This window comes from Phytophthora ramorum (assembly GCF_020800215.1).
Source record: "Phytophthora ramorum isolate Pr-102 chromosome Unknown Phyram_PR-102_s0013, whole genome shotgun sequence".
Lineage (NCBI taxonomy): Eukaryota > Oomycota > Peronosporomycetes > Peronosporales > Peronosporaceae > Phytophthora > Phytophthora ramorum.
This window is the reverse complement of record NW_027150659.1, coordinates 1001456-1029264: the sequence shown is the minus strand read 5'-3', so window position 1 is coordinate 1029264 and position 27809 is coordinate 1001456. Positions and strand designations below refer to the sequence as shown.

The 27809-nt window shown below is 51.6% G+C and overlaps 8 protein-coding genes across 8 annotated transcripts; 5 read left to right on the top strand and 3 right to left on the bottom strand.

Moving 5' to 3' along the window:
- Nucleotides 1-179: 179 nt before the first annotated feature.
- Nucleotides 180-3303, top strand: KRP23_11961 (Exocyst complex component 5; the record flags this gene model as incomplete). Its single annotated transcript, XM_067882544.1, has 7 exons — nt 180-593; nt 674-1155; nt 1251-2238; nt 2310-2393; nt 2474-2559; nt 2621-2855; nt 2923-3303. The coding sequence occupies 7 exons, from the start codon at nt 180-182 to the stop codon at nt 3301-3303; spliced, it is 2670 nt and encodes an 889-aa protein (XP_067740132.1).
- Nucleotides 3304-4537: 1234 nt separating this feature from the next.
- KRP23_11960 (uncharacterized protein) lies at nt 4538-5227 on the top strand (the record flags this gene model as incomplete). Its single annotated transcript, XM_067895946.1, has 1 exon — nt 4538-5227. The coding sequence occupies one exon, from the start codon at nt 4538-4540 to the stop codon at nt 5225-5227; it is 690 nt and encodes a 229-aa protein (XP_067740131.1).
- KRP23_11959 (uncharacterized protein) lies at nt 4756-5387 on the bottom strand (the record flags this gene model as incomplete). Its single annotated transcript, XM_067882543.1, has 3 exons — nt 4756-5046; nt 5255-5300; nt 5365-5387. The coding sequence occupies 3 exons, from the start codon at nt 5385-5387 to the stop codon at nt 4756-4758; spliced, it is 360 nt and encodes a 119-aa protein (XP_067740130.1).
- Nucleotides 5388-6138: 751 nt separating this feature from the next.
- KRP23_11958 (Cyclin-Y-like protein 1-B) lies at nt 6139-7251 on the top strand (the record flags this gene model as incomplete). The annotated part of the gene is made up of 1 exon (XM_067882541.1): nt 6139-7251. One exon carries the CDS (start codon nt 6139-6141, stop codon nt 7249-7251), a length of 1113 nt encoding a protein of 370 aa, XP_067740129.1.
- Nucleotides 7252-10046: 2795 nt separating this feature from the next.
- KRP23_11957 (D-amino acid dehydrogenase) lies at nt 10047-11879 on the top strand (the record flags this gene model as incomplete). Its single annotated transcript, XM_067882540.1, has 1 exon — nt 10047-11879. The coding sequence occupies one exon, from the start codon at nt 10047-10049 to the stop codon at nt 11877-11879; it is 1833 nt and encodes a 610-aa protein (XP_067740128.1).
- Nucleotides 11880-15626: 3747 nt separating this feature from the next.
- On the top strand, nt 15627-21099 carry KRP23_11956 (Chromosome-associated kinesin KIF4B; the record flags this gene model as incomplete). Its single annotated transcript, XM_067882539.1, has 6 exons — nt 15627-15904; nt 15978-16958; nt 17038-18040; nt 18113-18298; nt 18387-19073; nt 19144-21099. The coding sequence occupies 6 exons, from the start codon at nt 15627-15629 to the stop codon at nt 21097-21099; spliced, it is 5091 nt and encodes a 1696-aa protein (XP_067740127.1).
- A 152-nt stretch (nt 21100-21251) lies between these two features.
- Nucleotides 21252-22296, bottom strand: KRP23_11955 (Solute carrier family 35 member B1; the record flags this gene model as incomplete). The annotated part of the gene is made up of 2 exons (XM_067882538.1): nt 21252-22116; nt 22178-22296. The coding sequence occupies 2 exons, from the start codon at nt 22294-22296 to the stop codon at nt 21252-21254; spliced, it is 984 nt and encodes a 327-aa protein (XP_067740126.1).
- Nucleotides 22297-25281: 2985 nt separating this feature from the next.
- On the bottom strand, nt 25282-26763 carry KRP23_11954 (Bifunctional dihydrofolate reductase-thymidylate synthase; the record flags this gene model as incomplete). The annotated part of the gene is made up of 1 exon (XM_067882537.1): nt 25282-26763. One exon carries the CDS (start codon nt 26761-26763, stop codon nt 25282-25284), a length of 1482 nt encoding a protein of 493 aa, XP_067740125.1.
- Nucleotides 26764-27809: the final 1046 nt, after the last annotated feature.

The window sequence follows — 27809 nt, the reverse complement described above, 5'->3', positions numbered from 1 at the left end:
GTGGGGAGGGTTGCATGGCGATAGCCGGCTCAGGCATTAGCCCTTTCGGACCGTGTAGGCTACATATCTCGGCCTTCGGGGAATAATGGGTTAAGATCCTAATAAGCAGTTGTCACTATTTTACCCCCACTTCAGTGGCATACAATCTTTCACATTGAAGTTCCCTTTTCGCATCCAACATGACGGGGCGCAGCGACGGCAATCTCGAGGCTGACCCCTCTAGTCTTTGGGCCAATGACACTCCCTCCACAGGCCCAAGCACAGAGCTGGATAAGCTCCTGGCAGCCGCGACGGACTCGAGTCGCACCCACGGGAGCGCCTACAACGCCGAGACGATGGTGGACGAGCTGCTGGCGAGCACATGGGAGCCCACAGACGCAGCTTTTGATCACTCAAAGGGCAGTTCAGTAGTCTCCTTTGCGCAACAAACCACATCCGTAAACGCTCTTCAGAGTGTGCTGACAGAGTCAATCGGCCGACTGGTCCAACACCGCAAAGTAGTTTCCAACCGCATTGCGGAGTTGGAGCAGGACAGTCGACGAGTAAGCGGAAAGTTCCAGGAGGGACTGTCAGGGCCAGATTTACTGCTTAATGTAGGCTTTTAAAGTGTTTTAGGAGTAAAGCTGTAGACTAAACTATTTGTGTTGGTGGGGCCGGTGTTGTTGTTTTGCAGGATATTTGCGCACAGATGGAAGACTTGGAGGAGAGATTTACCAAAGTGAGCTCATCGGCCGTGCTGATTGGTGACAAGTTGTCGACGTTGGATGATGAACGATCGAGGGTTTTAGAGACGGACGAGCTGATGGAGGCGCTACTGGCGTTGAATGATCCAAGCAGTAAGCTGACTAAGTCAAGCAACAGACTGTTCAACATATTACACGACCCGAATCAGCTGCATGAAGCCTCGCGGATCATCAAGAAGATGAGCATGTTTTCGTCGGAGCTCTCCTCCCCTACGATTACGTACGCTGTTGCTGAAATCGAGCGGCTCAGCCAGACGACAGAAAACAATTTGCTCACGGAATTCAGCAATGAACAGGAGAAAGGGAATTCGGTGGGTATGCGCAACTGCGCAGAGTCTCTCATCGAGTACAACGACAAGGAGAAAGTTGCCGATCGATACGTCTGGAACGTCTTGTGCGATCGGCTTGCCAAGTACGTAACGTCTTCTCGTGCCTTGCATTGACTAGCGAATTTGTTACAATGAACTTGCCTAAGTGGTGCGTGGTATGCATCGTGTTGTGGTACAGGGCTTCAGGGGAACCTGCCACTTCATCTCTTGACCCTGTTGAGGACTTGGATGCGCTCTTTACAAAGATTCTAACGATCTGTACGGAGCAATTCCCAGTGATCGGGAGTGTTTTCCCTGCTGCTGCATGTGATTCCATCCGCGAGCTGCTGGTGGAGCGCTTGTTCAATGACCCAGCATTTGGGATTTTATCGTTTCTGGATCAGTTCTTCAAAACTAGACGATGCACTGAGCCGTCAAATCCATTCGCAGCCGGGGCTGAGGGTCTCCAAGCAGCAGCGGATTCTGGTTCAACTCTGTCGTCGAGTGTGCAAAACAACCGAGAGTACGTAAGATTGTTGTGTGCAGCATACGACAAAGCGTGCGTGATGGTTGAAGAAATTGAGGCTATTGACCAAACAGACCCGCGAAAGCGAGAAGCCGGTTCGAACCAAGACCCCAGCACGAATGATGACCCCTCCGATGAGCATATCGCTATTGAAAGAATGCATACGTTTCTCAGTCTCCAGCTTCATTCTCTGTTTGGCACTCATCGGGAGAAGTACCTGCAAACGGAGTTGGATCTGTTGCAGGGTCAATTCAAGGACATTTTTGCTGCTGTTCAATTTCCCAAACCACCTATCCCCTCTAAAACCAAAGGAAGTGCCTCCAAAACGAAAAGCCCCGCAACGACTGCTGCAGCAACCACATCCACACCATCACCATCGGCTTCCTCCACCCAACTCGTGTCGTCAACCTCAACTACATCAATTTCGTCATCTAGCTTTGAGAAGGACGGGGGGGTATTGCAACTGGAATCGTCGCTGGCATTTTTCGAGAGCCTCAGAGAGTTAGCTGAAGATGAGACTGTACCGAGCAAATATGCGAAAGCGATGGACGAGGCGATTGAGCACTGCGAAGTTATCTTGAAGGGGTCCGAGCTGAGAGGGGAACTCGTGACAAAGGTGTATACGTCGTTCGTGGCCTCTTTCGGGGACGAATATCTGAGGGTAATATTGGTGATGTATCTGTGTTCGTCTCAGCTAAAGAAGCTAACACAAAACTTGTGATAATCTTGCAGAAACTTGTGGCACTAACCAAGGAGATTTTGCAAGAGCAGCGACTCACACCTGACTCTGCCCTGCAGTTTTTCATCAACACGGAGGTAAGTGTTTGTGCACGGAGATGTATGTTGTGAACATTATCAATCAGACTGACGTTGAAAAATCATGCTCTTAATGATAGGCCTTGCTCAAGAGAATTAACTTCCTCGATGAGCAATTTGAGACGCTTATCGCGGCGTCACTAGGCGATTCGCCGACTCAGCTCACGTAAGCGCTAATACTTTATTTCATTTTCACAAACCTGAAGCTGACACGTCGTGATCTGTAGAATCTGTCAAGAGAGCAAACAAAAATGCCTCGACAAGCTCGAAAGCTCCATTTCGGCTGGTCTGCAGCAAGCCCTCACTGTGATTGAAAAAGCAATCGGCCAGATTCTCGCCACGAACCAGGGAAAGGGTGATTTTCTCGGTGGCCAAGCTAGTATGTCTCTCTCATCCTCAAAGGCGTGTCAAAAATGCACCGAGTATCTGCAACCACTTGTGGACGTGATTTGCCGAGTCCTGGTAAGTAGTGTTACTGAGCTTTTCCATGCGCGTATTTTCATATTATATTTTCGTTGCTTTACGGCAGATTGAGGAGAACTGCGAGCGCTTCCTTATTGCCCTCGCACGGTTATTCAAGGAGCTGTACCTTCTGCATCTGCGCAAATTCCGGTTTGATCCCGACGGTGCGTGCATGCTGCTTCGCGACGTGAGTGAGTATCGTCAAGCGTTCCGTTCGCCTTCGCTTCCTTCAGCCGTCAACGACATTTTTGATCTACTTCACGAGATTGCGAATGTGTTTGCACTCCCACCAGAAAATCTGGGAGGGTTTGTAAACGAAGGAAAGCTTGCAACGCTGAACAAGCAGACTTTGCACCACATTGTGAAGCGCCGCTGGGATTACAAGTCAAATGCGGAGAAAATTGCTGCTTCTCTAAAAGATGCGAAGGATGGAAAGGACGAGAAATGAGGCTTGGACGTAGGAAGTCATTAGCATAGCTAACATGTAACATCAATGTACCTCACTGAAACACGAAAGCGAGAAGTGAGGCTTGCAGTAAATGATCCTGTACCCAACGTGATCTCGAGATCGCGGGATACGCTGTGTGTTCTGATTAGAGTAAATGGCTGAGAAACACGTACCGGAAATGCCCCTTATTCGAAATGCGGTCAAAAATGAAACTGCGAATAATCGCTCGATGCTTCTGCAATTGGTCATCGTATCGACACTCACTAAACATTTAAAATGGTGGAGCCCCCTGTCCTCAGAATCGCTCTGACGTGCAAGTCTTCGAGTACAAAGCCGGGATTTGGCTTGATCGCTGTTAAAGTATGCATCTCCGACGTGCCTACGCCTTATCATAGTACAAATCATTACTTTAACAAAATTGCAGAGCTTTTGCATCCTAACCTGTACCATGCAGTCGTACTTACTTCTACAACGTGACAACAACGGGGAGGCATGTAGCCTCTGGACGCTTTCCTTCACGAAGAAGCTGTCTTGGACAGCTCATTCTGCGTAGCTGCAGGCTTCTTCACGTCTAGTCTCCTGTGTTTAGTGAGATAAAACACCGTTGTTCAAGGATATGTAATCCACGTTGTTTGAATATGCTTGCGTTTCCGTTTAAGGTGGCGGCCAAATGATGCAAAATTTCGTGTCTATGATGGAGGTCGACCTAGACTTACAACAGTTGGCGGGCGAACAGGCACTTCAACAGGAGCATTCTCTAGCTCATTGTATCTCTATGGTAAGTCTCAACAATCTTGCGCCGCTCAAATTTGACTTTAACTAATATTGGCGAATATGGCCTTAAGAAAATCCCGAAAATCGGTACGGTTTTCTCCGTCATTTAGTGTTAATAATAACCTTTGCTCGACGTGTTTTCGCTGTTGGAGCTGCCAATTGTTTTGCCTCAGCTTTTGGCAAGAAAAGGTTCAAACGGCAAGAAATCTCCGTTTTTTCTCTGACGGGTTTGATCCTTGAAGACTGTAATTTTGCCTGCACGGAGTCCGTGCCTAAGTGGATATGCGGTAATCTTGAGATAGGCACGACTGGCGGACGACAGTCGATTTTGGCAGTTGATTGGGCACCAGCAGCATTTTGACAATCCCAAGAACACGGCAAAGCACATCTGGCCCAACCAACCAGGTTGGCAGCCAGTTCGCGACTTGAGCTCTTTTGCCAGAGTGATTCATAAGTGACCATGCGGCTCATAGACGTATGCCTGCTAGCAATAGCGCTAATTCTCTTTACAAGCTGCGATGCGGCTACAGATTCGAACCAGGCAAAGGACACGGTGCTGGCAATAGACGCTTTACCTATGGCGCGCTTGCTCACAACCGACGACAACGACAACAACAACAGCCAAAAACTCTTACGAAGTCATCACAAGACTGGTAGAAGTGACGCCAAAGACTACAATTATGATGATCCTGACAGCGAGGACTCTGCGGAGAACGAGGAGGAGAGAGGAATCATACCGTCCGGACTCGCTACGCAGCTCCAAAACCTGAAAACGCCAGGGTTGCCAGCGAGTGTGAGCACTTTCTTCGAAAAGCTCAAGACCGAAGGCTTCACGAAGACGACTCTGGCGCTAATCAAGAAACTCGACATCAGCAACTTGCCTGCGAAAATCAAAAAGTATTTGATAAAGATCAAGGACAACGTCAGAACATACTTTCGGAACGTGTACTGGCACGCCCGATTCGTCATCTGGATGAAGAAGAAACAAAACCCGTCGATCATGTATGAGAAGCTCAAGGTTCGTGAGACAACGGGACCGGCCGACAAGAACTACCGCATCTACAACGAGTATTTTCGGACGTATGAGCACTTCTATGGCCCAACGTTTGATCCTCGACACGTATATGGACCGAAGGTCGAGATTGTATGAGCAGCAGGCGCAGCAATATGAAAGCACCCCCCATTCGTGTGTTCCAGACGCCTTAGCCGTATGAAGCACAGACCTACAGAACAGAAAATATTAACAATGGCGAACCAGTTCACCCACAGTGGCTGTGAAGAGCTCACATTAGAACAAAGAGTAATGGCATTTTCGATATTGACAGCGACGGTCACGAAGCTCAAGCACGCCGCTCAGTCAGTGCTGGACCTGAGAATGCGCTCCACTCTTCCGAGCGAGATTCAATTCAATGTGGTTTGACTGCAAGGAATAACATCTTCGCCAGTGATTGCAGTCACGACGGTCAATGTGAACTCGGCCATGGAGAGCACGTACAGCTCGGAGGTCTATCAGAGAGAAGTCTGTTCACAACACGGCATAAAAGTCGTCACCGAAAGCAAAACAGCAACTCAAAGACTTGAGGGAAAGTGGGACGGAGAGACAGTCAAACTCGCACCGGACTGACGCAAAGGGAAGCAAGGGAAGCACGGCTCATGCTGCACGAGACCAGAGAAGCACAAGACAAGGGGAGCACGAGACGGAAATCCCCTCGCCCATTAACAGCGACGCCGACGGCAGCCAACACTGCAATCAAGTCAACGTGCAAGCATGTATCCACTGTAACAGATCTCAAATCCTGCTTCGCTCGATCTCCCTTTTAATCCCGTTCACCCCAAAATCAGCTATCCTCTTCTTCACCTGCTCTTTGTATGCTGACTTGAAGCCATCTCTGCCACTCCTGCTGAACCGCATATAAACGCGCTATTTCCGAACTCGGCCGTTATTCGATTTTCGGGTGGCCGGGCTGGCAAGATCCATCTGAGTCGCTGAGGAGCTCATTTTGCAACAATCGCCCTTGAAGTGAGCCGTATATGGTGGTGGACACTCGCAGCACCAGTCGCATGACGGAAGCCGCGCTCAGTGTGTCGCTCTCGCCGCTGCTGCCGAGCTCCGCGGAGGACGAGACGCCTCGAGGCGACGGCAAGCGCCGCGTGCGCTTTCAGCCTGTGTTCCAGCCCACGCACACTGTGTTCACACCCCGACTGAGCGAGACGAGCTCGCTGCAGTACCGCAAACCGGACGATCGCGTGGTAGGCAGCACGCCCAGCTCCGTGTCTTCCATCGCGCAGCCCAACTACGACGACTTCCTGCGACGTGTGAGCGTCGTGCTATACCAGCACATCAGGCGCTGCGAGAAGCGCCACCGCGAGCAGCACCGCGGCGGCGGCTTCTCGAACGCCATTGCCGCAGCCGTGTCGGCGTTGACAACAAGCGAGGAGCGACCCAATGAGTCCAGATCCCCCACTCCCACCCAAGACACGGCAGCATTCAACGACGAGATTGGCGATGAAGATTTCGACAGAGACGAACTGAACAATGCTAGCAGCATTTCGTCCCCCAGACTGGTGGATTTGCCCGTGGAAGAGACGTTCCGAGAAGAACATTTCGTGACGCCCCAGTACAAGTACACTTTTGTGAGGTTGCCAAGGGTGCACCCGTTAACAGTGTATCGGATGGAGAAAATCACGTCCAAAAGGCATGTGCCGAGTGTGGACGAGATTTTCAAGTTTTGCAAAAACTTGTTCAATAAAGCGCAGCTGAGCGCCGAGTGCACGATTGTGTGTCTCATCTACATTGAGAGGCTGATGGAACAGGCCAATGTGCCGTTGCTGGCGGCCACGTGGAGGCCGATTGTGGTGTGTGGACTGCTGCTGGCGTCCAAAGTGTGGCAAGATCTGAGCTCGTGGAACGTCGAGATCAGCAATATTTATCCGCAGTTCTCGCTGCACTCGATCAACCGCCTGGAGCGGTTGTTTCTCCACCATATCCAGTGGGATCTTTACATTTCCGCCACGGTGTATGCCAAATATTATTTCGCGCTGCGGTCGCTGACAGAGAAGAAGGACTTTCGACGCCGGTATAATTACACTATGCGGGTCGATCCGCCAAACTCGAAGCGCCTGGAGGAACGAAGTGCAGCAGTGAAGCATGAGCTGTACTCCAAGAGTCTGTAATGTGCAATAAAGGTAAAATGAATGATCTTGATTGTTTCCTGGTGTACAGTTGTTTAACCCATTATTCCCCGAAGGGCGTTAAAAAAACACTCATTTTGCTTTCTTTCTTAGATACCATTGTTGTTCGGCCTCCTTATTATGGTTTGGATTGCTTGCACCTTTGACGCTTTCAGCCACATTGACTGTGTGTATTAGCGACATTCCGGTTGGGGGATCTGAAACCCCGAGCCGGCGAAGGAACCCTCGACAATAGATTATCTGCCTTCGAATCGCTCACACATCAGCGATGTCTCTCTAAGACTTTAGATACGTACGTAACTGTCATGAAGAATCTACCATGCTTTGTTCGTCGTACACCATTCCATCGGTGACCCAAGCAACTAAAACGCCAATTTCAGCCAGCTCTGTTTGCAACAATATATCGTGCATGCACGTACTTCGAAGCGCATGCATTCGCTTTTGCCGGTCAAAAGAAGCAAGGTGGAACGACCGGAGGTGTTTAACTGCCTTTAAGGAGAAAATGGTATGGGCCACTGATCGAGCGCATTACATCGCCTTCGATCTACGCCGAGCACGAGTGCTAAATAAACTGAAGGCTTAGAAAAATCTTCGTCGAGCAAATACAAGAAATTGTTCAGGACAGTGAATCACACGAACTATTCTAGGGAGCGCATACTGGGGCACCTGACTGGAGGATACGTCCTAGAGGTCACGGAAATTCCTGGACGAATAAAAAAAGTTACCCCAGAGCAAAATCAATAATTTACAACGAGCTGTAACCTAAACGCATCACAAAAAGCAACCGACTAGATTTACCGATAACTTGAGCATGGACACTCACCTTCCCCATGCTGCTGTTGTTACATGTGTAGAAAACATCGAGGCAACACCGACAATTACATGCGAATACTCTCACACACTCGAGGCCACCACTGGTGAGTCGGCTAGTGTGAAGTAATCCAAGTTGAGGGCGAATTGTCGCTATCTGGGATGCTGACAGGAAAATATTTGAGCCTGCCATTCTCAAGAGTTGTGACTCATAACTTCCTCATCAGACCCGCATCGATTTACAGATCAAGCTAGAGGTGGACTGGCAGGAAATTAGCTAGTTACCTGGTTGCGCTACACTTAACTTTCTACTGAGGCCCTCAGTAAAGTAGCAGCTTAACGAATAACCTCGAATCGCTTGCGCACTCATCCAGGAATCCACAATTCCTGACCAGGATCAAGGCTCACGCGAAAATATATCCTAGTGGGACACCAGCACTAGGACGCTGCAGATTAACTTTGTAGCCTTGTTGTTGACCTATGATTTCTTGCTAAAAATCTGTTTGCACTTCATGTTGCAACACGAATGGCATACTAGCAGTTCCAAAAAAATATCCCAATTCTTGTACGATGCAGCAATTCCCCAGTACATTCATTGATCGACAGAGCAAACTACTTTCCCCCCAATTTGTGGGCCTCGTCAACGAGTCGTATCCGTTGTAAATCGTCGCTTGGGTGAACTGTCTCACTCGAAGTTCGAGTCGAACCGCGTCGCCATTCCATCGACCGCTTGTCGCCGTTGCAGGTCGTGAAGGGCACACTGGCAGTGCCAGTCTGGCACCACGACAGGCTGTCACGGTGTTGTCGGGCTCAGCAGACGGTCGGCGCAAATGCAGTGGCAAAGTCTGGCCTTCTCATTCTGCTGTTTGTCACTTGTCAGGATTTCTGTGGGCAGTCCAAGTTCCAAATTAAATCATCGTGTGGATCTGCGAGCCTTCAACGCTGGAGTCGTGCGAATGAGATCAACGATTCGGGGGCAAGCTAGCCAGCGCACGAAGGCAAGTTCCGCCCCGCAAATACGAAAAAAAAAACATATCCACTACCCAGGTGCAAACCGTACCAATCCTGGAACTCATGTACATGTAAGCTTACTGAAAACACTATTTGCGTTCACTGCAAAAGCGCAAAGTGATACTGGGCCGAAATCAAGTCAATCGCCGCAGACGGGCGGCGCATTTGAGTGGCCGAGCGGCGAGTGCCAAGCGCGACGTGAAAACTAGCGGAGCTCGTTGCCTTCGAGCCAGCATTGCCGAGACTGTCCCGCGAGTTCGCAAGTGTAGTTTTTGAGGGGGCCGGTGCCAAAGCAGGTGCACGCTCGGGGCAAGACCGGAGCGGCATCGCGGTATCGCGGAGTGCCGTTTTAACAGCTCCGATGGCTTTTAAAAAAATCTTCGGGGTTGCGAGTGGAGGCATTGCACTGCAATTTGCAGGATACACACTCCGAGGTGTCGCAAGGGCTCGCTGGTGTCCTCTCGCCAAGGATGCGTGGATAGTATCCACTGCATATCGCCAAAAGGCAACGAGTAAAATTTCTCCCAGCTGGCACCGGAGCTTTCGGTTCGGTGCAGCCGCTGGTCACCAGCCTGGTGCCCCCGTCGGTGCTGCTCCTACAGTCGTTTGGTCGTGGCGAGCTCCAGACTGACGCCATGGTGCAGCGGCAACTCTGTCGGAGCTTGAAGCGCTGTTGTCGGCTCGCGGAAAGCGAAGGTGTCTGATTTTTGTACTAAACTGGGGCGTTCCGATTGGCTGCATAGTACGTTAAAAATCGTCGATTGGCCAAAACGCTGGAAATCCTTCTTTTTCGAATATTTCGCACCGGCGCCAGCAATCTCCCTTCACAACTGAATCCCTGCAAGAGGCGACGGGAGGAAAACGGCCTCGGAGCGAGGCAACCTGCAGGACGGAGCGAGGTGTTAGGTGTTGCCGACGCGCGCTTACCCCCCATCGACGTCCCGGACACGAAGCGGATGGGCTCCAACAGCGCCATGGAGGACGAGTTGCACCCAGTTATGGACATCGAGACCGCCGCCAGTCGACGACCGCTGGGCGACAGCAAAGGCCTGCGAAGAGACCGCCTGGCATCTATCAGCTCGTCAGGATACTCGGACGCATCGTCCGTTGGCGAAGCAATCGGTTCCGCACTGGAGCTGCCGCCGCATTTGCGCGACCACTTGGTCAGTGTGGCGCACCGCAACTTGCCGCCGGTCGCGTCGCTGGAGGGCGAGCGGCTCCCCCCCATCGACCACATGCGACCGCCGCCCATACGCATCCCGCTGCTGCCCGAGAACATGAAGATGGAGCCGATCCCGGGCATCAACCAACGCCGCCAGACCAAGCGCGTTATCGTGTGCGGTGCCGGCATCATCGGGCTCACGACCTGCTACTACCTGGCGAAACAGGGCCACGAGGTCCTTTGCGTGGAGAAGGAGCGAGGCGTGGGCACCCAGGTGAGCTTTTGCAACGGAGCTTTTCTGGACCCAGCACTATACGCGAGTTGGTCCGATGTGCAAAACTTGCGCAAAGGAATTAGCTCGGGCAGAAGCCATTCTGGCGCTAGTCGCGCAACTACGACTACCACAACGTCAGCAGATGGCAGCAGTGTAACCGTTAACGGAGGTCCAGTTGCAGCCGCTGCGTCCTCATCGTCCACGGATGTCACAGTTTCCGTGCGCTCGTCACGTGGTGCAGTGTCCAGGTTTCCGCTGAGGGAGAAACCCATGAAGATCGAAATGTCCGCGCTAAGAGACACGAAGTTCTGGAAATGGGGACTGCAATTCTGGCACAACTCGAAAAAGGGCCGATCCAATGAGCACAGCCGGACGATTCGCGAATTGGGCTTCTACAGCATGTTGAAACTTCGCGAATTGCAGGCGCAGACCAAGAAGGGCGAGGTTGTGATGGACCAAACGGCGCAAGGCACAATTGAGATTTTCAGGGACCACAGTGAGCTGGAGGTGACGCTGGAATCAGATCGAAATGCCCATTTGACTGAATTGGGCATGGACCTGCAAAAACTCAGTGCAACACAGGCCAAAAATTTGGAGCCCGCTCTGCGATCCGAAATGTACCAGCCCGGCGCCATTTTGTCGGCCTTTGGCACCAGTGGAGACGTGCACAAAATGTGCCAGTCGCTTTACCGACTGTGCATGCGACAAGGTGTGATGTTTCGGTTTAACACCGAGGTGCAACACATTTTGACGGATAAAACGTCAGTCATTGCGTTGCAGACACGGAGAGGGTCTTTGATTGAAGGAGATGAGTTTGTTTTGGCACTGGGCAATTCGACTGCACCAGTGGCGAAACGAGCAGGAGTCAAGTTAGCCATCTACCCAGTGAAGGGTTACGTGCTGTCAATACCAGTGGCCGAAGGGTTCCGTGCACCCATCCACAATATTTACGCTGGTGGGCATGCACTGATTGCACCTTTGGGCAAATCAATGCTTCGAATTTCGGGTGGTGTTGATTTCGTAAGTCAGAAGAAGACGGGTGAGGTATCGCCACGTGATCAAAAGAAACGGTACGACTGGTTATTGGGCCAAGCCAGACTCATGTTCCCGGAGGGGTATCTGAACGTGGCGAAGATGCAACAGCACACATGTTGGCGTCCAGTGACCGCAGACGATGTGCCGCTGATCGGTCGCACCAAGATTCGAAATTTGTACGTGAATGCTGGTCATGGCTCCAAGGGATGGACACTATCGTTTGGTGCAGGGGCACTGCTTGCAGATGAAATAAGTGGGTTGCGACCACAGCTCGACATGAGAAAGTTCGCACCCGACCGCTTTGGCTTTTTTGGCTGAGTTAATCGATGGCTTCAACGATTTCGGAGTTATTTGGCTGCTCGCCAATACACATATAGAGGCTGCAAGCGTGGGGGCAAGCGGGAATGAATGGGTGAAGTTTGGAGGATTGCGGGTATTTTCGCTTGATGTCGACTACAACTGGGGTGGGTTTCGGTGGGGAGAGCTCGATAGAGAATAGATAAATTTCGGCTTTCCTATCGTGTGGCCTCCCGGGCGGTTGGTGTCGAGCGTGGTGCCTGTGGACATATACTCCCGGTGGTATCTTTTGTTATTTCCTTTCGCGCGTGGCATTAATTAATTTGCTTTCTTCTTATTATGTTGCCTGTGTGCATCAGCTTCCGCGTGAAGACTGTCAGCTGTTGATTTTTGCTAGCGTTGTTGTGTTTGTGACTGTTGTGACATCATAATATGAGCCAGAGCTGCTCGTTGTCGAGGTCTCCAGGGGTGACGGAAATCCAGCCGTTGAGAATGAAAGGTAAAATATGTCGTTGGAAGAACTCGTGGTCGTCACGGTGCGCATGCCAAGGTGTACATGCTTCATACTGGTCATCCGTCAGAAACACCCCTTCCAAGTTTTCGTTCCAGAGTCCAGCGTAGTTTTCAATTGCATCTTCTCGGTGCTGTAAGCGAATCCAGAGTCTTTCAGCTGCAAGGAGTTCGCATGCTTGTAGCTGTTGCTGAAGAGTATCTTGTTGATTCTCTAGACTGTACTTGGACAGCTCGATCATCTGCAAGTCGAGATGCCCAGCGCCCAGTAAAGATTTTAAGTATCGGAAGCGTTGCCTGAGCCTATGCACGAACTGATGTTGACGTCTTCGCTGATCGTAAAGCGACGTCATATGCTCAAGGAACGCATTAAATGACAGTAGACTCTGTTGCTCCTGCTTTTGTTCGGGCTCATGGACCTCGGGCCGACTATCCAGATACCAGAGCTCCGGAGTATCCTCGACGAGTTGTCGAGTACGCTGAAGAAGGTCCAGAAGCACGTCTGAAGTTTTGGAGAATGTAGCGCTTTTCTGACTTGGCGTGTCGTGGCCGATATCGAGCGACAGGAGTGCAGGTGGGGAATATTTAGGTTCCTTATGCGGGGTGTCGAGACGGCGCTGATGTGGCCACGGTGAAGGTGCACCTGCCAGGGCTGCCTGTCTTTGGTGATGTATTTCTCGGAAGATTTGGCTAGGCGAAAGCAACACGTAGTCAACTGGAGTTTTGCGTTCACTTTGGAGGCACAATGGAGATTCATACTGTGTGCCCTGGCTGGTCATCGTTCGAAGGGTTTTTTCCGGTGTCTGCTGGCTTTGGTTTCCTGTTTGAGTGGCGTTAACAACGCCTTTGTTTCTGGAAGAAGGGATCTGTTTTGATGCCAATTGAGTTGCACAAGTGTCGGTGCACTCGTCATTCTCTGCGTAGGGCGGCACTGACACCAACTCCAGGGAGGCGGGTATAGTAAGGTGGTGTCGGGGTTTATCCTCTTCTGGAGTCGATTGGTCAGTCGTTTTCGCCGCGGGAGAGCCCATGAAAAAGCTGTCTTGCTGATGCTGTTGAGTGTTTCTGTTCACAATACCTTCAAGTTGCTCGGATTCGATACGGTGGCTCATAATGGCCAAGTCGGACATATCAAGCCCAGGTGGAGCAATTCGAAGTCGTCTTTTGCTTTTCGACGATCTTCGAGCCTTTGACGCCGCATGATTCGTTTGACCAGCGCCTGAGAATTGGATCCCATGTTGCACAGCCTCGGCATGAGATGGATAACGAGCTTCTGATTCCTTTGCTGCTGTGGATAGCTGGTCCATTTGTAATTTCAGCGCTGCAACCTGCTCTCGTAGATGATTAATTTCGCGTTCACTTTCCATGGAATGCTGAATACCTGTCAGTTCGTCCATTATATCAGCGGTGTCTGCCTCTTCGACATTGTTTCGAGCCGTGTTCTGAATTGAGCGTGCTCGGTTTGCGTACTGCAACGTACACAAAGTCTCGTTACTGTTTGTGGCCTCCGGTGATATGCAAGCGCTGTGGAACACAAACACATGGTTTAGTGCATTCAGAGCGAACATGGGTAAGGTAACGACGTACATGAACAGTGTCACCGAGTTCCCACCAAGAGCATCACGAAGTAACCGTGTGAGTTTTGATGAACGATACGGTACGTGAGCAGACACACGTGGGTCAAACGTATCGGAGCCGGAAATGCTGTTTCTTCGGCCGCTGGCACCAGTACTGTTTCGGCGCTGCAAAATCCGTTGTTTTGAACCCAACGCGTTGATCACATTTCCTAGAGCCAGCAAACCAACTGATCCAGCACTATATGTTAGTCACGAGCCATTTTGTCAACGCAAAAACAACGGGAACCATACTGTTGATGTGGGAACCCTCCTTCATGTCTTGGCCCTCCATGAGCGTCTTCTTCAAGCGTTCACTCCCCGCTAGATCCACGAAGGTAAGTTTGGCACCTTTTATCTCGTTGGGCAACACGCGTGATATATCGAGGGTGTACACAGCATGCGATCGGCTAGAATGATAGTTGAGAGCGTGCGCGCCAATGGCCTGCCGCTGCCGACCTGTTTCCAGGAGATTTAGCGCCTCGTCGACGCTTTTCACATTGACCTTTCGAAGACCCTCCACCCACACGTCCTGATCGTCTTCACGAATAGTGAGTCTCGCCGCTGATCTTCGACGGATATCGTTTTGCGAGTTACTTCGAGCTTGTTCACCGTCGATCAACAAGTCGCGAATTTCGTCGCAGTAAACCTCCAGAAACGAAACGTTGATCATCATCTTCATACTCGCCTCGTTTCGCACAGCTTCGAAGAGATCACGCAGAAATCGCGATATGAGTCCGTCGTTATTACCAGCCTCTAAAGTTGACTTTCCGGCACCACCCATCGTGTGCGTCTTGCCAGACCCCGTTTGGCCGTATGCTAGCACCGTAACATTGAATCCATGCAGTAATGACGCCAAAAGCGGCTGCAAAGACGCATTGTAAACATCTGTTCACACCAAGATTAATCACCCGAAACAGATACAGTAGCAACTTGAAACGAAGGTTGAAGCTTACCTGATTGTTGAGCCTCCGCCGAGAAAACGTGGTCGAACCGAAATGCCTTTTGCGTCTTCTCATGTTGAAAATACAGCGTATTAGCACCAACATTGGTCCCAGTTTCAGGATCTGCTTCTGGGATGCATAGTGGAGGTGGTTCATCTCCATCGTCAATAGCTGGCGGTCGCACTCGTACTGCAACGCGAACACGAGCTGTCAAAGGAGGTGGTGGTGGGCTTTTGGGGCCTTTGACAGGACTTTTAGCGCCTGAAAGCGGCTGCACCTTGAGGTGCTCCATCGAAACAATTGTGCTAGCCACAACTAAACTACTTTGCTTGACAAGCGTCAGCTATTTTTTGCCACTAGTATTCCTGGACTGATGCTGAAGGTTTGGGCACTGCACTCGCAGTCCGTTACTCGCGCAAATAAGCTGCGGTCCTGCAAATGATGTGTGACAGATTCAAGCTGCAGCAACCTGCATCAATTGCATATCAACGGTGCTGCATAGGCATCCAGACGGCAAGTACGTCCAGGAGCGTACTGTACTGACGACTGGCGAGAAATTTTCGCGCCGGCCTTCAAAATCTTTTAAATGTGCCAATTGCCTCTCTCCAATTTCCCCTCCTTCCCTTTCATTGGCTGAAACCAAAGTTGAACTGCGTTCCGCACTCACTTTGGCTTGTGCCGACATCCCGACGCGCTGCAACATGCGCGGCCTGAAGCCTCCTCGGCGTCCTGCGTCCTTCGACTCGGACGAGGACTCACAGGATGACCCCCAAACGCAGGACGAGGCGCGCGTACGGCCCCTAGAGACGCCCACGAGTCCCAGAAAGGACGGCAGCGTCTGCGTGGCTGTGCGCATCCGCCCCATGCTGCCTCGGGAGCTGGCGCGTAACGCCGCGACGTGTGTGCAGAGGTTCAGGGGGCAGGACAACACAATTGCGCTACTGCCGACGGCTCTGGAGCGCACAGAGAGAAAATTCACGTAGATATTTAACGATATTTAATTTCCTACTAAAATATTGTTTTACTAACATTTTTGTGTATATTTGGTGCAGATTTGATCACGTGTTCCCGCAGGCGACCAAGCAGACAGAGCTGTATGACGAAGCATTGCGTCCGTGGATGTCGTCGTTCCTGCAGGGCTTCAATGTGACGGTGATCGCGTACGGGCAGACAGGGTCTGGTAAGACGCACACGATGGGCAACAGCATGCCGTCAACGTCCATGATGGCCAACAGGCTGTTCGTGAGGTCGCCGTCGACTGATGGCAGCAGTGACGAGGAAGCTGCCGACGATGCTCTAGACGGCGACGAAGGACTCATCCCGAGGTTTTTACATCATTTGTTCGCCAAGTTGAACGAGACTGACGGCAATTTTCAGTTGTCGGTATCGTTTCTGGAGATTTACGGAGAGGATATTCACGACCTGCTGGAACAGCCAGACGCACAGAGAGTTCATCGACGGTCGGAACCGTTGCAATTGCGGGAGAACAAGAAGAACGGAGTGTGGGTGCAAGGCTTGACAGAAGTTCGAGTGGCTAACCGACTGGAGGCTATGGAGCAGATGCGTCTGGGATCGCTGCAGCGAATCACAGCAAGTACACAGATGAATGAGCGGTCAAGCCGGTCGCATGCAGTCTACACTGTCAAGATAGTTCAGCGAGTTTCGGAGAAGAAGAGTGACACTGTGCCCAATAACCAGGAATTGCTAAGTGCGAGGAGAAGTGCTAAGACTCCATCCAAATCGCCTAGTGATGGGGGCTTTGAAGCTGCAGAGTCAGACGCGGTGATTGTATCGAAGCTCACATTTGTCGATCTAGCGGGCAGTGAACGCCTAAAAAAGACGCTTGCCGAAGGCGAGCGCATGAAAGAGGGCATCCAAATCAACGTCGGGCTATTTGCTCTGGGCAACGTCATTAACGCGCTTGGAGACGAAAAACGCCGAGCGGGGCCACACGTGCATGTACCATACAGGTCATCGAAGCTCACTCGATTGCTTCAAGATGCGCTTGGTGGAAACAGCCGCACGCTCTTCATGTACGTATTTTATGCACTTAAGGACTTTACTCTGTGATATATTTCGAAGCATGTCTCTAACGTGTTCATGACATTACAGTGCTTGCGTATCTCCTGCAGATTCCAACGCCAACGAGACCCTGAACACTCTTCAGTACGCCAATCGAGCCAAAAACATTCAAAATAAGGCCGTCAAGAATATTGATAGTCGCGCAGCGGAACTAGTAAATTTGAAGGCTTTCAACCAGCTCCTATCTCGCGAGCTAGTCAAAGCAATATTCGGAGGGTTGGGTGAAGAAAGACCTGCTGATGCTGACAATCTGGCGGACCTTTGCATGGCAAACCCGAAGGTACTAGCATATTTGAACCGCATCGGGGAGCTGGCTGCATCTGCTTCTGTCGAGTCTTCTAGTGATGAACGTTTGTTTGAGACGCGTCGACTTCTGGATGGCCTTACGGCTCACCTGTACGAATTGATGCCAAATAGCGGACACCAGCCGGCTGCTTCTTTGAGGACCTTAAACGAAGACGAAACTAAGAGTGTCGAACCTCAAGACGAAGTTTTCGATCTCATCAGTGACAGTGAATCTTCTGTTGTCATTATGGAAGAGCAAAAGCCGGATATGGACGTAGCTTTTGTGACTCCTTACCCATTAGGAAAGCTGTGCCGTACCCTGGACATTATGAACGTTGCGTTCGAAATGCAAGAAACTCAGCAAGTGGAAAAACGCCAGCGGGAATCCTTCAAAGCAAAAATGACCAGCTTGGAGGCTCGGTACCATCGTCAAGAGTTATTGCGGGATGGGTTGTCGGATATGATCGAAAGAATGCAAACATGGTTATCCTCTGACCAGGAAACGGAGAAAAGGCGATCTGTTGAGCGTAATGTGGAGGAGGCTGTGGAGAAGTTGGAGTTAATGGACATAATGATGGAGGAGATGCAGCGTCAGAAGAATGCATTGGAGCATGATCTCAAAATGGAGATCAATCGATGCCAGACCGAGTGGATGGCCAAGCAAGAACAAATGAAGCAGCTGAGAGAAATTCCAGAAGAAGTAACGACGAATGCGCTGAACGTCTTGACTCGCAGGACCGAAATTAAGGTAACGTTATCGTCTTTACTCAAGATGAAGCCTTCCTTCTCCCCCTTTTCTCTGGGCTAATGCATGTTGCAGGTTCGCTTTGAGGCTTATGATCTCGACAACATTTCAGACTACCTGAAGGATGAAGAAAAAGAAATGGCGGCCTTTATTGATGAAGGCGACGCAGCGATTTCGTTCATGTCATCGCTATTCACGAAGGACGAACTGTCTTCGTCGCAATCTCGCCAGATTTTGTCGCTGATTCAGGAGCAGCTTCGGGTGCGTACATCTCGTTGTCGACGATATTGATCACCATTGGGTTCACTTATGTATCGTGTGTGGAATTTTTGTTGTTGTGAGGTTGCAGATTGCCTTCGACAAAGAAGCTCTTGAGGCCTCCATGAACAAAGAGCTCCGAAAACGAGCACAATTGTTCCACAATATCACTAGTGGGCTTATAACTTGCCACCGTGGTGAAATGACTGAACAAGAGTTTATGGAGAATAATGAGCAGAATTTAAAGGACTGCGAGGACAGCATTTCCCAGCTCCGTGATGCAATGCGAGCTAAGCGAGGACAACGAGCTTCCATGGGTGAAATTCTCGATTCAATCAAGTCCCTAGATGGTGCGAAAGATGTTATCAGAAGGCTGATTGTTGAGATATACTCTCACTGGAGGATCTACATGGTATTTGACGAAGAAGAGACCATGAGACAGCAGAGAGAGGCTGAGAAGGTAGCTAACCAACACCTGGCAACGATGAAAGCCGATACGGATAAAAAGGTGGAGGAACTTGAAACAAAGTACGAAAAGGATGTACAATGCGCACTTCAGATGGTGACAAGCTTCAATCGCGCTGTCGATTCCAGTGAGCACTCAGAGTCCCCACAAACACGCTGCAAGGTTGGTGAATTAGAAGCCCGTGAAAGGAAGCTTCTCGCTCAGTTAGCAGAGAGAGAAACCCAAATGGCAACCATGCGCGGGGAACTGGAGCAATTCCAAGCGTCGGCAAGGAGCAATGAGATGAAGGAGGAGTCCTTCCGCTTAATGACTGTATGTTTTTGTGCTAGCAACCTTTTTTGGAGCTTAGATTAACTGAATCTTGTGTTTTCTTTGCTATTAGAGATGTCAAGAGATATGGAGGGAACTGGGGGTGAATGAAGAAGATCAGGCAAGCAAATTTCAAGATATTAATGAGCTCTTGGTGAAGAAGTGCTCCGAGGAGTTGGAAGGCCTTGAAGCTGCTCGAGAGAAGCTTCAAGCTCGAATTGATGACGCCTACAGTGCTATCAGTCGAATGGAGAAAACCCTACACGTAGCCGATCCCGTGGATATTCCGTCGCTTTCGTTTGTGGCTGGGGCAACGTTGCTCGAGCAGGAAAAGTATTTGCTAACGCTTAAGAAGCGTTTGGTAAAGGAATTGTGGCAACGCGTTAGTTCGCAGGTTCGAGTCACTGAGAAAATTACTGAGCTAGCCATCGGCCTTCAAGTCAAATCGAGCGAGGACTTCTGCTATGTCCCTCGAGATGAGGTTGGCAACATTGATGCAGTTTTGAATCGCTCATTAACCGGAACTCTGGACCTGTGGAAAGAATTTCAGCAAAATCCTGATTCTGCCTCCTCACTGGAACAACTACTGCAGAACCTTGAAGTGGTAGGCTGTGAAACGATCTCGAGTTCCTGGATGCGACAGGCCGAACTTCTGCTTAACGTCTTGCTTAAAGAGAAGACGAAGCGAATTGCCGAATTGGAGGACTCCTTGACAGCTATCAGGACGGTTGCTCGGAAGATGCAATTTAGTAACAAAGACATTGTATTTGTGATCGACTGTATCAGTAAAGCCGATGACACTACAGACAAGGAGGTGATTACTAGCGGAAGTGACATATTTGATGAGCTTTCAGCCTGGATTCTTCAGACTGGTGGCCAGCTCGATGTCAGCAAACGAGGACTAGGAGTTCTGGCCAAAGTGCGAAGTGGCTTTGAGGAGGTCGAAGCAGGCCGTAATAACGCCCTTGAGTTTCTTCACAGAACTCGAGAAGAAGCCGTGATGCTTACACACGATGCTACTATAACTGATGCCACGGACGACGACGCGCAAACACAACTGAAGCAAATTGCTTTGACATTGCACCAAATTCCGCACGATCTGCAAGGTGAGGATATCTTTATTCACACATTTGCTGCAGGCAAAAAGATGCTGAATGGATTGAGCGAGCCTGTGGAAAGATCTCTTCGCAGCTTGTTTTACTCGATGAATGATGACTTTGCAGCATTCGGTATCGACACCGAGGAGCAGCGCGTGAGTTTCTTTTTGGGATGCAAAGATGAAGGACACAAAGCTCGCCGAGCAATTGTAGAAAAATATGCGTTGTTCAGTGTACAGAGTGATGACGAAAACGAGGGCTCGCCAGTACATGATGCACCTCCAACTACGAACGATTCGTTCCTCTCGCGACTTGATCCAGTGTTCAGTGAGTTTCACCGCATCTACTCGGTGTCATGTGGTGAACTACAGCTTCAGCGTCTTCGAAATTCGATTGCAGACATGGACGAAGTGAAAAACGTGGTCGCAGGCGCGCAAAACCGATTACGATCACTTCAGAAAATCATGAAGCTCTTCAACAAGATCAACGAGTTTAAGGCCAAGATTGCCGAGTTTGAGGCGAGCGCTAGCCAGAAGGATCGCTTGTTCGGCAACTCCCTGAGGCTCCTAGAAGAGGAGCGCTTCCGCAAGATGGCGGCCAAACACTACCCAAACCTGCTGGCGGCACTTCGCAAGGAAGTAACTCGGTGGCTGGACAATGAAGATGGCGAGTACGACTTGAGCGTGCTCGGTGAGGATCTCAAAAACCTGTTGCTGGACATGATGAACACCGATACAGGGCTCATGCATCTGGACCTTGGCACTGTACGCCGGCCCCCAAAACCCTCCATGACGCCCACCTCAAGCAGCTCCAACCTGCAAGCGGCTGGATCTGTCAGCGGTCAGCGAGCTGGTACACCTGCTCGTGCTCGCACGCAGTCGCTGAATACACGTGCCCACACTCCCCGACCTGGAATGAAGTCGACGTCGTGATCAAACAAAGTCGTGTACGGCTAGCAGTACGACAACGTAGAGACAAGCTCCAATAGAAACTAGCCTGAACAAGCATATTTAACAACGAAGCCGAGTGCATTGTGAGGTTCTTATGATGAGAGATCGTGTATCGCACACTGCCTTCTAGCGGCTCAGGTAAGCTTGGCGTTCTGCGCCTGGTACTTCTGGTACTTGCTGGACAGCTCCCAGCCGAGCCCAATAAACACGACAGCGACACCGAGCCACGACATGAGGCTGAGCTCGTGGCCGTACCAGACGACGGAGAAGAGGATGGTGAAGAACTTGCGCGTGGTGGTGATGGTGGTGCACGTGAGCGCGGAGAACTGCTGGATGGTGAAATAAATGAAGTTCTGGCCCAGCGCGCTGCACACGGAGAAGTAGAAGACCGAGTTGAGGATGGAAGGGTTCTCGATACAGAAGAAGAAGCCCTCGAGCGCCTGGCCCGTCACGAGCGCGCCGACGCCCGTGTACACGACGGCCCAAATGTTGGTGTTGAGCATCTGCTGGTGCACCGACGGACGCAGTTGATGCGCGATCTCCTCCTGCTTGGGGCCCGAGATGCCGTCCAGCGTGAGCGACGCGAAGAGAAGCAGCAGACCGTACGTGCTGTTCTCGCGCTCGGCGTGCTTGGCCGACGCCTTGCCCAACTGGAACACGGCGATGCCCGTGGTGATGACTACCACGCAAATGTAGTCCCGCAGCGTGTACTTTTTGCGGCGGATGAGCACGCCCATGAGCATGACTGGGATCATCTTGCACGACTTGCCCAGCGCTTGGGTGGGAAAGCTCACGTGCTTGAGGGCCTCGTTGCTGCAGAGCATCGCGCCCAGGTAGGCACCGGCTGTCATGGCGAACGGAGCCAGTGGCATGCGCGCGCGCTTGGGCTTCCACACGAATGTGGCGGCGTAGGCCACCAGCGAGTTGGTGACGCACTGGACGAAGAGCATGAAGAGTGTGGCTGTGAACTTGTCTCCGCTCGGGGACCGGTACGTGAAGCTGAAATGGTGCAGTTAGTACAGGATGCATAAGTTTGTAGAGAGGAGGATTGGTCACGCACATTTTCTCCTGGAAGATGCCATAGCTGAGGTAGCACGTGTAGATGCCGGCGATGCAGACCACGAGGTTCAGGATGCTCGAGTCGTGAGGACTCGACGCGTACAGCACTTGGCGCCCCATGCTCAAACGATCTAATGACGGTTTGTCTACTGGTCGCAACTCGAGCGGCCACGTGGACCAATTCGCACGCGAGTGACGCTGTCACTAAACAAAGGGAGTGAAGTGTTAGAATGCGATTATTCGCCATAAAGTGTAGTTTAGGTTGGACTTATGACTTCGACGATCCGAGAATAAGGTAGTGACATTCCTCCTCAGACCATGGCCACAGATGTATCAAACTTTTCCGATTTGCGTTACATGTACTAAAGTTATCTAGTTAGTGCTACGTACATGTATCACCATGAACTTCAAATTCGATCCAGCCTAGTAGGTAATTTAGCAGCCACGGCCTTCCGTGCCATCAGCGGGGATGTACCAGCAGTGCTTGGTCTCGACGCCGCCCACCTTGGTGCTGTTAAAGTCCTCTCCAAACTGCCATGACTTGTCGGCCGTGTGGTACTGCAGCTTCAGCCACTCCGTCGAAGCCTGCAGGGACATGAAGCCGTACTCGTCACCCGAGTAGGTCCACTCGTTCTTGTTAATGACGCTAGCAGCGTACGCCGGGATTCCACTGGCACCCTCCTTCTGGATACCGCCGCCAGCACCGTTCTCGAGGAAGTGGATGCCCAGTGACGACGAGTAGTCGTGCTTCTCACCGTGAGTGTGGCCATTGATCCACACGTGGATGCCCGAGTTGCGCAGGACGTCGAACCACTTGTTCATGCCGTTCTCGGCGTAGTGGTTGAACGGGCTGTAGTGGCTGTTGACGACCTTCCACGTGGCCGTCGACGCCTTCACCTTCTCGGCGACCTGGGCACGCGAGTTGTCACCCCACTCCGTGAACTTGGCGTAGCAAGCGTCGAACATAGCAGTGTCTCCACCGCAGCAGTACTGGTGACCGCGACCCGCGTTACGGCACGTGGCGCTGTCACCGTTCGAGTAGCCGTAGCACTGGCAGCAAATGTGGGCGGCACCGTGCACGTCGGCATCGTTCGTGTCCACGTTGAAGATCTCAACGCTTACGCCGGTGGCCGGGTCCTCAATGCGGTGGACGTAAAAGTGGTCCTCCAGCTTCCAGCGGTCGTCGTTCGGGCTCGTGTACTCGGACTGCCACTTGAACTTGTTCTCGAGTCCTTGAATCAATGCCTCGGTGTTTTCGCACTTGGCGTTGTTGTCGCCACTGTTGCAAATGTAGCTGGCACCACCGTAGTCATGGTTGCCCAGCACGTTCACCCAGGGGGTGGTCTTGATGTTGGCTCCGTCGAACTTCTCCTCGAACGTCGTGGTGAAGCGCGAGTCGCGGCCCTCCAGACTGTTGATTCCCGTCCAGTAGAAGTTGTCGCCGTGGCCCATGATCACTTTGGGCTTCACGGGGGCGTTACCAGCCTCCGTGTTCATCAAGCTGGCAACAACATCCTCAGCGACCACGTCGAAGTTGTTGAAGGTGGCCGAACGCGAGCAGCACGAGCCCTTGTAGGGAGTGGTGCCCCAGTCACCGATGGCGAAGGCAGACACCGAGTATGCAGCAGCCGCCGGGTCCGAAGTCACGGCAGCGTTCGAAGATTGCACAATGGTGAGAAGCACCACCGCGCTGAGTAGCGCCTTGCAGGTGAGCATTTTGTCTGTCCTTTTGTGGGGATCAGCCAGAGAATTGAGGAATGATGACTTCGCCATGCACCACCAGGACCAGAACGGGAAAGACTTCAGAAAATTGGGGGCGATTTTGGTGTTGCTACGTGGGCGAGGCTATCCCATCTGTCCTAAAGGGTTGGGTTGTTGCGCCGTGGACGACAGAGTTGACTGTGAGGAACGATTAATCGCTATGCTACAAACGAACGGTAAATGACAAGCCATGAGAAATGTGAGCCAGCCGTACAGCCGTACACATAGCGCAAGTGCAAGAAGATCAATCCAACGACTTCTGCAATACTGAATGTACACATAATGATGAAGTGCGCCATCCACGCCATCCCACCCGCTCTTTGCAATGTAGCGTTCGAGCTTCAACGGCAGCGACAGCGCTAGATGCAACAGACAATACGGATGTCGGGTCGTCCATGTGGTAACAAGTCGTCGGGGCATCGTGTCACGATTCATGAACATGTAGGCAACGCAATGCGATGATCGGCCAACGTGCATGTACCCGGGGCAATATGCCAGGCCAGCTAAACTGAACAAGCTCTGTTTCAGCCAAAACGTGAAGAAGTACATGTACTACAGTGATATATGTATTACATCCCACGAGCTGTAGCACACTTTTTGTCATGGCGCCGCTGGATTGGTCAAAGATCGAGCCGACATTGCAAGCGATGCAAACCTCCGTAGGCCCTGTTGCAAGTCCCACTACAACATCTGCGTACTGAGGAAGCAAACATGACCAAGTAGCTCAAGAACGTATCAACAGTGCGACCCATTTCGAGCTCCCTTTTCAATCTGATTTCCTAAGGAGCAGCCAAAACCTCACAAGCGCGCTCACGAGCGCTTGTGCTGCTCGCGCTCGTGGGAAGCTTGATTACACTACGTTACTGCATGTATACGTACATGTAGCATGGTCCGTGCACGAAGATGCAGCTTTGACGAGGAGTTGCAGAACAGTGTACTGTACTAGTACACTGTCGAGTGGATAAGCACTCGGTCCCCAAGCAAAGCACACAAAGTGTTACAAAATGTAGTGGATTTTGGGCGAGCATGCGCGAGTCTCACTCTGCGCATTCACTGATCGGCAACTGTTGATCGCTTTGCAGTCGGCAAAATCGTCGCCACCTTGGCGGAAAAATCTAGTATACCAGTACATGCAGTACTAAGTACTAAACAAACTATCGGGCGAAAACTACTCACACGTATTGTACCAAAGCGATGTCGTGGGCATATACGTGCAACACAAAAATAAATGGTGAACGCTATGGGTAACATATTATGTGACTGGAAGGCAGCCAAATACAGCAAGGCGTTTTCATGCTCAGTCTTGTGCGATCCTGTTACATGCGCTCGCTACTGAAGAGAGGGTTACACGGACATTGCCATCTTGATCGTGCCATGAGGGCGGTAGTCGCGAACCTCTAAATCCTCGAATGCGAAGTCGTCGATGTTGGTGATCTTCTCGGGGTTAATGTGAAGCGTTGGGAATGGCCGCGGTGAACGCGTAAGCTGCTTTTGAAGAGGCTCAACGTGGTTCAGATACACATGCGCGTCGCCGATAACGTGAATAAATTCACCAGGTTTCAACCCTGCCACTTGTGCCACTAGACGCGTAAGCAGCGCGTAGCTTGCAATGTTAAACGGCACACCAAGACCCATGTCGGCCGAGCGCTGGTACATCTGACACGACAACTCCCCGTCCGCCACGTAGAATTGGCAGAACATGTGGCACGGTGGCAGTGCCATCTCGTTCAGATCAGCAGGGTTCCACGCAGACAACACGATCCGGCGGTCCGTCGGGTTCGTACGCAGCTTGTGAATCACCTCAGCAAGCTGGTCCACGCCCTGTCCAGTGTAGTCCGCGTGCATGTCCGTGTACCTGGCGCCAAAATGGCGCCACTGGAAGCCGTAGACAGGTCCGAGGTCACCCACTTCGCGCGACTGCAATCCTCGACTGTCCAAATACTCTCGGGACCCATTCCCGTCCCAGATGTGAATGTCCTTCTGTTGCAGCGTGTGCGCGCTCGTGTCGCCGCTAATGAACCACAGCAGCTCCTCCGCCACGCCGCGCCAGAACACGCGCTTGGTCGTGAGCAGCGGGAACACGTTCTCTCTCAGACTGAACCGCATCTGTGCTCCAAACACCGACAACGTGCCAGTGCCCGTGCGGTCTCCCCGCTTAGCTCCTTGGGTCAGAATCTTCCGGATCAGGTCCAGGTACTGCATCTCCTCATGTGGACGAGTAGCGTCAACCAACGCCGTCTTTCCCACACCATTAACAGCCTCGGTCTTCCTCTCCCACTCGACGAATTGGAACTGGACGCCGTTTTCTTCCATCAGCTCCGACTCGTGCGTGACCTGAAAGTTCTGGGCTAATTGGGCCGATGGGAAGAAGGCGTCGCACTCGAATTGCCCCTTGACCCTCGTGAGATGCACCTTGTGGCAGCCAGAATAGGCCAACGCCTCGCCGTACACGGCACCTCCGCCAATGACGAACACCTGGTCCACCTCTTGTTCTTGTTGTTGCACGAGCTCCAGCGCCTCGTGAAAGCTCGCAGCGACACCCACAGCCTCGGGCACGTCCTGTCTCTGTCTGTAGCTAGTGTCTCGCGTCAAAATAACGTTGTAGCGCTTGGGCATGGGGCGCACTTTAGCTGGCAGCGACTCCCACGTCTTGCGCCCCATGATCACCGCGTGCTGCGCGGATGAAGGGGAAGGGGACGCAGTCGTAAGCGAGCGGAAGCGCTTCATGTCGGACGGCAGACGCCATGGGATCTGCTGCGACAGGCCGATGCCACCTGTGGATTCCAGCGCCGCTACCACGACGCGAATCGACCGCTCGCTCGCCATGGCAATTGGTGGCTAGTTGGAAAGTGGCGAGAGGTTACCGCACCACATCAGACGTACACAAACCGGCTTAAGTTGCATAAGTTGAGTTGCCTAAAGGTTAACGTTATCTTTGGACAGCTCGAGTATCAGGACAGCTCATTAGCAGGGCTTGCCTTCGGAACCATCAGCTGGGATGTACCAGCAATGCTTGGTCGCGACACCGCCGATCGTCGTCTCGTCGAATTTCTCTGTGAACGCCCACTTGCTGTCCGTCGTGTGATACTGCAGCTTCAGCCAGTCCTTCGACGCTTGCATCAAGAAGAACCCGTATGTACGTCCATTCATTCTTCGTGTATTGGGTAGCATACGAAGAAATACGACTCGCAGCTACTTTCTGTCTGCCACCACCAGCACCGTTCTCTACGAAATGCACGCCTAGCGATGCCGAGTAGTCGTGCTTCTCACCGTGCGTGTGACCATGCAGGAACGCACGAACTCCAGAGTTTCTGAGAACGTCAAACCACTTGTTCATGCCAGCCTCCTTATAGTGATCGTACGGGCTGAAGTGGCTGTTTACAACCTTCCATGTTGCGTTCGCCGCCGCCATTTCTTTAGCAAGTTGGGCACGCGACTCGTTGCCCCACTCGACAAACTCATCCATGCAGAAATCAAACATGGTCAGGTCACCACCACAGCACTTGGGGTCTTCGCGGACAACGTTGCTGCAGTCAGTGGTGCTACTGCCAGCGTAACCGTAGCATTGCTAGATGAGGTCGGTCCGTGGATATCTGCATCGTTTGTGTCCACATTGAAGATATCAATGCTCACGCCCGAGTTTGTGTCCTCGATCCTGTGGATGTAGAAGTGGTCATTCATGTTCCAGCGATCACCATTAGGGCTCGTGTACTCCGCCTGCCACTTGAGCTTGTTTTCGAGTCCTTGAAAGAGTTCTTCGGTGGTGTTGCACTTGACAAGCGCGTTTCCAACGCTGCAGATGCAGTTGGAACCACCGTAGTCGTGGTTGCCCATGGCATTCACCCAGGGAATGTTCTTGATATTGTCTCCAT